The sequence below is a fragment of the Mchenga conophoros genome, linkage group LG19 (genome assembly GCF_057382185.1).
Source record: "Mchenga conophoros isolate Kocher_MC1m ecotype Shallow Benthic linkage group LG19, M_conophoros_male_GT1.1, whole genome shotgun sequence".
Taxonomy (NCBI): domain Eukaryota; kingdom Metazoa; phylum Chordata; class Actinopteri; order Cichliformes; family Cichlidae; genus Mchenga; species Mchenga conophoros.
In genome coordinates, this window is record NC_140544.1 from 27,546,327 (window position 1) to 27,557,562 (window position 11,236).

At 40.3% G+C, this 11,236-nt stretch overlaps 1 protein-coding gene across 2 annotated transcripts in view; it reads left to right on the plus strand.

The window, feature by feature from the left end:
- rnf144aa (ring finger protein 144aa) overlaps nucleotides 1-6,405 on the plus strand; it is a 32,597-nt gene extending 26,192 nt beyond the window's left edge. For both annotated transcript variants that reach the window (XM_085256820.1, XM_085256821.1), the window contains exon 8: nucleotides 608-6,405. In XM_085256820.1, coding sequence (XP_085112946.1) covers nucleotides 608-739 — 132 coding nt within the window. In that variant the 3' untranslated portion in view covers nucleotides 740-6,405. The remainder of the gene's footprint in view (nucleotides 1-607) is intronic.
- The last annotated feature ends 4,831 nt before the right edge of the window (nucleotides 6,406-11,236 follow it).

Consider the following 11,236-nt stretch of genomic DNA (forward strand, 5'->3'; position numbering starts at 1 on the left):
ACAGTCTCACTATGTGACAAAATCATGATGTCCTTAGATTTTTATTTTTTTGTGGGAGTAAGAACATTTTACTAAAGGCTTTCTGTCTTTATGTACTGCAGTATAGAACTTATTTTAATGATATAAAATGGCATCTCCACTGTTTGATATCCTTTTTTTCCCTCTGAGTAAAAAAAAAAAAAAAGAAAAGAAGTGAAGTGAAGGGCTTGCCCAATTATGAAAATATAGATTGTAAAACTGGAATAAAACCGATCATTCTTAACATGTTGAGAAAAAAAAAAGATAATTTTAAAGCACTTGGTGACATCCACTGGTGAACATGTGTTACTGCAGAAATCGTGCTCATAGTTTGGGACACTTGGGAAACAGTATATGCACAGTTGCTCAAAAAAATATCGGTAACTTATATGACACATACTGAAGAGAAAATCAGCAATAAAACTTTCAGAAATGACCTTGAAAGCTGTTAACGCTACTTGAATTGCAGGATTAATAGATTAAATGCATGGCTGCTTGTATGTTTAAAAGAGTGCTGCATTTATTTAAATAATGTTTTTTTTGTTGTTGTTGTTGTTTTATTTAATGTCTCGCTGCTGTGTCCCTGCAGGTTGTGGGAATCTTTGCTGGCTTTGGCCTTCTCCTGCTGGTTGCCTCTCCCTTCCTCCTCCTGGCCACTCCCATCGTACTCTGCTGCAAGTGCAAGTGCAGCAAAGGCGATGATGACCCATTGCCAACCTAAAAAACACCATCTGAGTTGGCACAGGGAGCCGCTTCAAGGATGGGCCTATCTATTTTTGTCCTTTTTCACCCCTTTTACATTTTTTTTCCCCATCCCACCAGCTTTGAAAGCTTTCTTCTTTTTTGGGCTCAACCTGCACCAGCCCAAGCCGCTTGGGGATCCATTGCTCTGCATGAGGGAGGCATGGCAGAAAAGCGACCCTACATGTTTATCTCAAGGGAGAGAGGTGCAGGGGTCAAAGGTTAGTGGACATGAGACTCGTTGAGGGACTACTGTGTCCAAATGTATGAGAAGTTGCCAGACTGGGGACATGGAGGATGACTGCACCACTTCAGCTGCCCCCCCCCCCCCCCCCCCTCCCCCCTCTCCTCTCCTGAGGTGTGGGTTAATTTGTTGTTGCACTTTGGTGGGTAATTGCAAGTGAAGGAGGGGGAAAAAAAATCAACATTAAGAAACGATTTTTTTTTCTTTATTATTATTCTTGTATGGACCATGTCATGCAGGAGCCACCTTAGAAAGAACTCTTACTTCATCGCTCTGTTTTGTCGGTTTGTTATGCGCAACAAAAGCTTTTCCCTCACCACCACACTCGATGTAGCTCTACAGATTCAGTCAGTAGCATAATAGAGTTACACCACAGATGTTTGGTGTTCACTCGATTTGCGCACAGAACATGATTTCTTTGTCATGTCTGCGACTGAGGTAGAGATGGGAGGCTAGCGTCACTCTCAGCTCAGTGTATAGCACGTCCTCTTGATGATGTCAATGTTTTATAATCCTGCGCTTTTAATAGAACTGTGCTCAAAGTAGTGTCTATGTGTTGTACTTTACAGTGTTTTTCCAACTGTTAGGCAAACATATTAAAGGGGACTGCCTCTCAACTACATTAAAAGGAAAAAAAAAAACAGTTTTTCCTGTGATAAAATGATAATCGCGTCTTGTTTTGGTTAACTATCACCTTACTTTCTTTTACTGTCTTTGCATTCTACATTAAATTCACAAATGTCACAAATTGAGCGGCACTCCCCTTTAGCATTAAATTAAACTCTATCAAAGGACCTCGTATCCACGTGCTGTGGAGTTGTTTTAATTTAATTCACTAAAAGAGATGTCACTCCTGTATTTCTCAGTCCCTAGGCGGCAGTCTAGCCAAATAGAAATGAATGGCCTTAAATTAAAAGTAGTGAAAATCAGGCAAGCCCCCCATGCACTAAAAGAACAAGTCAGATCCAAATGATCCCAGGGAAAGCATGTTTTAAGGACTAGTCAGTGAAGCCCTTTATATCCAGACGATTCTATGATGTCATTCATATGCCACTCTGTTAATAGCCATACTGTTAAAAAAAGAAAAACAAAAAAACCGAGGATATCTCTCTCTACATATAATATAAACAATTGTTCTCAAATGGTGTTCTTTGTGATCTAGGCCCTGTATTTTCTGAGCCTCTTTAAGCAGGAGAGCGATCAATCCAGCTATGGTTGTGAATGATCTCAAGATCAACTCAGATCTCCCACTTTTTGAGTCTTAACAAATACCCGCTGGCTCAAACTGCAAACTTGCATATGTTAGTGGTCCGAGTGTCTGTTTTGTTTTGTTGGTAGTTAGACCTCCAACAAAAAGCAGCTATTCCTTGCAGGAATGTCAGAAAAGCCTATAGAATAAATTTAAAAAGCATGTTAACTCTTTGGGCACATGAATATCAAGCTGCTCTATACTATATCACTTTATCTATGCAAGTTTGTGCATTACCGTAATGATAAGGTTATTGATTGGCCATGATTAATTGTATGGAAGTATTGTGTAATGAGAGCTGCAGAATGTCAGCATATCGTCGCTTTAATTTAATCAGGGAATCATCTGGAAAATATCCATTTTATGATCATTATATACAGTGCATTGGGTTTTTTTGTTTGGTTTTTTTGTCCTTAGGCTAGTTTTAAGGTTTCCAGAGAAGAAATTTGTCTTCTCTGGAAACCTGAAGTTGCAGTCTTCAGAAAAATGAAATGACCTTTTTACAAAAACAATCTTACCTGGTTATAATCACGGTACGCCAACTGTCAGTTCGGAGGTTTTTCAGACCAGGACATAATAAAAGAAAATATTTGGTCCTCTGGGTCCAGTGGAGGAATATTGGCATGCTTATTTTTCAGTGTTGCTTTAATTTATTTAGGTTTTTGTGCAATTATCTATGCACAGCTCTCTTAGTGTCTCATCACGGTATTTCAGTTGGGTTGATGTCTGGATTTTGACTGTGTCATTGCAACACCTTGATTTGCCGTCCCACCCCACCCTTTTTTCCCCCTCTTTTCAGCCATTCTGTTGTAGATTTGCTGGTGTGTTTTGGATAATTGTCCTGGTCAGCTATGGACAGGTGTTCTCACATTTAACTCTAGAATACTTTGGCTTACAGATGAGTGCATGGTCAACTCAAAGATTGCAAGTTGTCCTGTGGCTCGAAATCAAGCCCCAATCATCACCCCTCTATCACTGTGCTTGATAGTTGGTCTGAGGGGTCTGTGTTGACTTGGTGAAAACCAAACACAGCATAAGTGGCATTAGGCTTTATAGCCTAACGTCTCCACTTTGGTCTCATCTATGTTGTTCCAGAAGCCTTGCAAGTTGTTCAGATTCAGCTTTGCAAACCTAAGGAGTCCTTTATAGAGAGAAGAGACGTTGTCCTGGTAACACTTCCAAACAAGCCATACTTGTTTGTTTTTCTCTTTTTTCTAATTGTACTGTCATCTTTAACATTTAATATCCTAACTGAGGCCTGGAGAGTCTTGAGATGTAGTTAATGGGTTTTTGCAGTTAGCACTGTTCCCTCACAGCGGTTGCCTAACAGCAAGAAGGTGCTGAGTTCGACTCCACCATCTAGCCTTAACCATCTCCCTTTCTCCAGGGAGTTTGCATGTTCTTCCTGTGTCTGCGTGGGTTCTCTCAGAGTACTCCAGCTTCCTCCCACAGTCCAAAGACCTGCAGTTAGAGGAGTTAGGTTAACTGGTGAGTCTAAATTGCCCATAGGTGTTAATGTGAGTAGTGGTTGTCTGTCTCTCTGCGTTAGCCCTACGACAGACTGACGACCTATCCAGTGTGTACCCCGCCTCTCACCCTATGATAGCTGGGATATTCTCCAGCCCCCCACAACCCCAGTAAGGATAGAAGAGAGTAGAAGAGAATGATTGGATGGATGTGAAAAATCTTTCACTGTAAAATAGTTTGGAGAAGGCCTTCCACGATTGATGGGCAGCAGCGGTCGCTCTTTAAGATCATTGCCGAGGTCTTCCCTCATTAAAAGCCACCTGAGTGCTCCAGACCAGCAAACTGACGCCTGCTTTTATAGAGCTGGTCACACTAGCACATGATCAGTTAAACAAGTGCATTTGATTAGCAGCATCTGGCTGCTATTGTCCCCTCTTATTTCCTATGGAAGCAGTAAGTCTGCACTGAAGTTTTTCACCCACGGTTTCTGCATTTTATCTCAGTTTTTGTTAAATAAATATTGAAGCAGTGTGACACATCATGTTTTGTTAATCATCTGAGGTGGTATTTACCCAATTTAAGACCTTCTAAAGACCAACTGATTTTCTTTTATTATGTCCCAACACGTAAAGCCTGCAATTGAAAGAGATTGTGCTTTTTTTTGTTTGTTTGTTTGTTTGTTTGTTTCTTTACCAAAACTGTAAGTCAGTTTAGGAAAAAAGTAGAAACCTTTCAGTTTAAAATGGAGACATTTAATTTATACTCTCATAGCACCTGCATGTCTTCGGAGTGTGGCAGGAAACCAGAGCACCTGAAGAAAAACCACACAGGCGCAGAAGGAAAAACATGTGAACTCCACACAGAAAAGACCAGAGTTGAACATCAGGTTCGAGCTTTGAGGCGACAGTGCTAACCACTGTGCCAACCTGTCATAGCCATTCCAGTGTTTTAATAAGCCATTCGGTTTCTCGCTTCCCTTCTGGTGCAATTCATCAGTGTTCATGTAGCATTTCATTAAAAGTGTGGCTACAGTTGCCAATAAAGGGGTTAACAAGAGTAGCTAATACTGTATAAGCTAAACAGTAGCTGATCACCTGCACCTCCCACCAGTTTTCACCTGTTTTTAACTCTTATATAAAATTTTAGAAAAAACATTGTTATTATTAGTAGCCTTCAGGTTTGAATGCGTTACCTGTAGCTTGGGTTGCTTTCATTGGCCTTGCCTTCTGTAGGAGCATGATCATTTGACACTGAATTCGGTTAAATTTACTACCTTTCAAAGCAACATTTCTTCGCTGCAAATCATTTAAATTGCTGAAACTCTCATTGTTTTAATGACAATCGTGCCAAGCAGATTTCCCAGAAGGCAAAAGGAAGCTGAGCTGTGTGTGCATTTTGATCACGTCTTTGTAATGTATTAACAGTTTTTACAGGGTTGAAATGATTGCTTCTTTATGTAAGCGCTGCACTGTATAATATGGATTTTATCGTTTTACTTCTTGCTATGATCTGTGACGTGCGTGATATGGTGCCTGCTGTGTTTTACTGGAAGAGTTTAGCAGCTAAAATGAACTCTATGGAAAAGTCGATGCAGATGATCACAAATGTTTGTTTGGTTTGTTAAATTTGTTTTTTAGGGGTTTTAACAGTTTGAGGAACAGCAGGAGGGGGCTGATACCACTAGTAAACATTTAAGTTCAAAAACTAAAAGTCCATCAAATTCTTGAAAGGCACAAAGTAACAAATCATGGACACTTTGTTTCTTTTCTTTTTCAAACTCAACATTCTTCTTTACCAATGTCTGCTGGCATTAATAAACAGGTAGATACTGTATTATGCAACAAACATAAGGGCAGCATAATTACTTGTTTTTTCAGGGCTCGACATAAAGGCCTACAGAGTACAACCACTTCACGCAGATGATTCATCAGCACAGGTGCTGGAGAATAGGATGACCTGAGTAAGGGCTTGCTTGTCATTACTTGGGGCCCTGAATGGAAAGAGTATTTTACAAAGGCTCAAAATCAACTTTGTAACTATCAGATCAAGTTTGGTTACGAGCAGCAGTCTATATTTTATAACTTGTTGTGTCAAGAGATGAAGCTGCATGAGTTTTCTTTGACTTCTACATGGTAAATATAATATTGTAGCCGCTAAAGAGCTTTCATATGGTGGCACTGATAAAGTCGTCATCCTGTTTTGGGTTTTTTTTTTTTTTTTTTTTTTCTTCTTCTTCTTCTTTCGTTTAGAAAATGCACTTTGATGTTCAGCCATAAAATATGTTGGTCAGCCTTCCTATATTTAGTAGATGGCCTTCATGTGTCTGTTACTTTTTTCTTTTTTTATGTTTTGTACACTTGTTACATCAGTTTGTGTATTTGTATTATCCGTTTATATAGAGGGATTTTTCGCCCCTTTATTGGTCGTATATTAATTATAATGAGTTACAATTATCGGTCACTCCCGTAGGTGGGTTATTTTCAAAGAAACTGCTTTGCATACACAGGACTATGAGAAAACAATGTCTCTAGTTCACTGAGTAATTAAAGGTTAAATGATAACAAAGCTATGACCATTGTAAAATTGCATTAAATCCATTCTGTACAACTTTAGAATTGGCATCTTAATATATCTACAGTTCCACTAACACTGTGACACCAGGTATTAAAGGTTGTTGTTTTCGTGATTGTGTCCTCTTCTTTCACTGATGCCAGTGGTTCTCAAACTGGAGCTGCTTACAAATAGGTGAAAAATGTAACCTAGAGACGTCTTTTACAGTTGTGATTAATTTCAGTTCGTATTTAAGTGTGGCATGCAGGGGAAATGAATCTCTATGGAAGCCCATTTCCGCCACTTAAAAAAAAAAAAAAAAAAAAAGGATCCATAACTTGAAATTTTGAGTTATTTTCTCGAAATTTTGAGTTAATAAGTTGAAATTTCGAGTTAGCAGTGCCGATCAGTAATCTACGTGAATGCCGTCATTTCCTTGTTACCCGGAAGCTGAAGCCCTCAGGTACAAATGCTACAGCTAAGCTACCGGCATTACATCCAGTCATGAATGCACAGATTGCAGAGTATTTTCAGCGTGACTTCAAAAATGATGAAATCCTTGTGTTATTAGCTGAATCACATGGCGTTACTATCAGCAAACGTACTCGCGAAATCGCCAATTTGTTGCGATCCGTTTTTGAGTGCGCGTTACTCTGCGCCATATGCTTCCGGGTAACAAGAAAGTGACCTCATTACTGATTGGCAGAGCTAACTCGAAATTTCAAGTTATTAATTTGAGAAAAGTTTCTTGTAATTTCACGTTATGTTTAGAAATTTCGAGTTATGGATACTTGTTTTTTGTTTTTGGTTTTTTTAGTGGCAGAAACAGGCTTCCATAAATCTCTTAACATGTCTCAAAGACGCCTTTTGGCTGTCAAATAGCTTCCTCTAGTGTTCCAAATGTGTAATTTTCTATTAAGAGATACCTGAAGTCCAAAGTGACTTAAAGAGAGAAGAGAGTAACAGATCTGACAAAAAGCTAATTTTGTCACCTTTCACAGGTTTATTTTCTTTTCTTTAATTTATTCTAACCCTCCTGTCTGGTTCATTTAATAACTTGTATAAAAAAATGACTGAATCATATAGACAATAATATTTCGATTAGTCCTTATTTAACTTGCACCAAGCATCTTTCCTTCTTATTCACTGCGGCTCTTTCTGTTCCACTGCATCTCTTTGTGTTCATCAAAGATGTATCGGCCTTTTGTTAAGGTCTGCCAAAGAACAGGTTGTTCTCTCCTTCTCTCTTCCTTTGTTTCTATTTCCTGCCAGATGCTGGATCGGGAGCATTAACAAGACAACCCTGAAAATGAAAGTGCAAACGCTCGGTGATATATCATCCCTCACCAGCTGTTCTCTGTTTGGAAGTCGCTCCACCAATCACTAGGCAGGACCACAGGAAGTTGCCATCTGTGGGCACCATGGTGACAAGGTTTGTGGATGGGCGCTGAAGCTGATGTGTTATCTGGAGCAAATGAAGTATGATGCAGGGAGAGAGTGCCAGGAGGTGCGGGGATGGACGGAGAGACAGAGATGAGTGTATCACCTGCGAGACAAAGAGCTGAACCTCAGAGAAACTGGAAACCGAGAGCCAAGCCCCGGCACTGAAAGAGGGGCTGGATGGGAAGGGAAGAGACGAGGCCTTTGCACCTGCTCTGTTACAGAACACAAGATTCTGCTATCACACGTGTGTTGGCTGCCAGCCCATCAGGCTGGTCTGTTCTGGCTTTACCTTCCAACACTCTGCTGCCAAGTCGTCATCCTGCTCCCCATCAACACCCCCCTCATCTGCTGCTCTGTACTTACAATATCAACAATGCTCTTAAGCTTTAAGCTTTCAAAATTGAGAAGTGAGAATTGAAAGTCTTAAAATAGTCAGAAGCCTTTTATTTACTTTTTAATTTAAACTGAATATACAATGCATGTGAACCTAGTGTGTCTAATGCATGAAATACAAATTGAACTATCTTAACGGTGCTTTGCATGATCTGTCTGCTCGACCTGTTAGTAGTTGAATATTCAGAGCAGGGACTCAAAATCTTCTGGACTTCGATTCCCAGTCACTGAAGCAACAGTTCAAGTCTTTAAACCACTAACACTTCAGCAGATTTTACCTTATCAAACAGCTTTATTTTTGCATGATTTATGTCATGACCTCATGTAGAGCTATTGACAAATTGGGAACCACTCATGTGAGAGCAGAAAAGACAGATTTAAAGACCGCAGTAAAACATACACACTGAATTAGAGAGTACTTAAAAATGCCTGTCTGATTTTGGTCAATGTGTTTATGTAGATATTCACTTCTCTCAGTCTCAAAAGGTTTCAGTTAAATGTTTGCAGCTATAAATGTTTTCTTTAGATTTTCTTTGAGTGACCAGAAATCAGTAGAAACATCCATATGAGCCATCCAGTCCATAAGGTGCGCCAGTGGGACGTAATCGATAGTGCTGAAAGCAATATTCACCATTCACTCGAAATTAACCATAAATCCATTTGCCAGAAGAGGGAACTAGAGTGCTATGAAAAACATCCCATTGTGTTTGTGAGTAGTGGCACACAGTGGCTTTAAATATATCAAATATTAAGTGATGTGTTCAGTGCAGAATGGTTAAGATGTTTTTTTTTCTTTTTCCACCTATTTTTCGATCCTGCAACACATTTTTTCAAATTAGCTGGGGATAAATAAACCACACATTCATTCTGTTCACCTATTTGTTTGCACATGTGTCACTTAGGAAACACTGGTAGGTGCAGAATACAACAATACAACCGTTCAGTATTTTCTGTCCCACTGAGCTTTCACACCCATTCTGACTTTCCTTTCTTTCACTCTCACGTGTCACTCTGATGGAGACTTCCACTAAGGAAAGAATGCCGTAAACACACATTGACATTATGAGCTAAGAGCTCCCTGCTAGCTCCCAATGGAGGTTAAGGTTTAATATTAGGCATGTGTATTTGCTCATACTTGCACAGAGGGCTCTAATTGTGACCAGGGGCCATTGTACATCAGCTGGTGATTGACATACGGTGACAGGGTTCCGCCTCTGATCTATTTTATCCCAGCGTGGAGCTGTACTGCTCATTGTCCCTCAAGGCTGTGACACCTATTAGCTCTCATTAGATTCCTGTGGTTCAGCAAGATGGGCTCAAAAAAAGAATGGATAGTCTTAAAATAATTTTTTTAAGTGGATGTCGCAAAATATCAATGCTGAAAGTTGGATAAGAAGACTGATACTGCTGAACATCTTACCGACCAACATGTTTTTCTTAGCCTGCAGAAAACTACAAGGTTTTGGCATAGAAGAAACTTCAGGACATCACAGTTATGTGCAAAAAATAGTCTGTAGTTTCTTTTTAAAAACTTGTTCCCCTCACAGGGTTCACTTGCTTCTCTCCTCTGGACAGATCCAGGACAGCTGTTTTCCCTAGCTTCCATTCTTTATGCTAAGCTAAGCTGCTGACTGTAGTTTCACATTTATTCCAACTGCATAGCTGTTTTTTAGATTAGTTAAACACTCAGATGAGTATTCCCATTCAAATTGGACAAGAAAGTGAATAAAAGTACTGGAATTCATTCAAACACAGCAGAGTTTGGTGAAGAAAAATCACTTTTATGTGAAGTTAAAATAAGAATATGTATTTTCCTGGACTAATCCATGATGAAAAAAAATGTGTATTCCGCATTTTTGTTGATTTCATGTGTCATCGGCATCCTCTCCCTTTGCACCGAGTTTTGTTTGACTTAGCCTCCTGCGATTGCACCTCATTGCCTCATCGCCTAAACCCATTTCTTTCTCTAAACTATTCCTGTTTTTTCCAACTCCACTTGCCTCCTGTCTCATTCCCCAACATCCCTCCTTTCTCTCGATTTTTATCTGCGAGAAGTTTGCCTTGGGGCATTCACCTGAGCCTCCTCACCTGGCCTCTGAAAAGCCTGCCGGGACAGCAGGCCTGCCTGGTGAGGATAACAGTTGCCGGTTGCCGGAAGAAATCTTAACAAATTCTGTTTTCTGTCAAGATGACGCACTGGTGAGGATCTTACGGAGTCGGGTTTGCCATGAACGCAAAGGCAAATACAAACGCACTCAAGTTAATGAGGATATTGCCAGGTGGAAAATGAACTGCAGGGAAATCAATCATGGAAGGATGCTCCAGTTCAGTTTATATTTGGTTTAGGAAGAAAATTATCTGAAGCTCACAAATTGATTTTTTTTATAATACCCGAGGCTAGAGTGGGGGAAAAAATATTTTCCTTTGCGAGTTTAAGAGGAAGTTTGTAAAACGGAGCTGGATCGATTTCCATCCCGCTGCTCTTTATGAAATGTCAGTCATGTGTCTTTTAGTCACTGGCAGTTGATGTGCGTTTGATTAGTGGGACTGGAATCATCAGCTATCAGGAATGACGTACTCTACCGAGCCCCTACTGCTCCGACCACCACCACAGCTTCCAGCCATGCACCTGTTCCCTCAGCCTGCTCCATCTCTCACTCACTCAGACGCACACGTCTGTGCCTGTGGTTCCAACTTGGCTTTTTCTCATTAAAGACTCAGTGAAGTGACAGGTTTTGACAGTGAAGGCTTCCACATCGAGCCTGCCATAGTGACAGATATCCGACAGCTTGACGATAACTGGTGCTTTATTGCAGAAACACAGGTGTCCCTCACGTCTGACGACAATAGGCAGCTCTGAGTGATGGGCAGGTTTGATGAAAAGTTACAGAGCCGGAACACGAGCAGAGCGTGCGCGCTGGGATGAAAACAAGCTGGAGATGGTGAACTTCTGTGGTCACTTTTAAACTCGCTTAGTAGTAATGATCAGATTAAATGGTTTGATGTTGACTAGATGTAAATTTCCAGTATTACTATTCTGGATGCAAGCACATTAATGAGCATACCCAACCCTTCTTTAGCACCTACTCCTTTGCCGCCTCCTCCTCCTCAGCCTGTAAATCAGCTCCTTA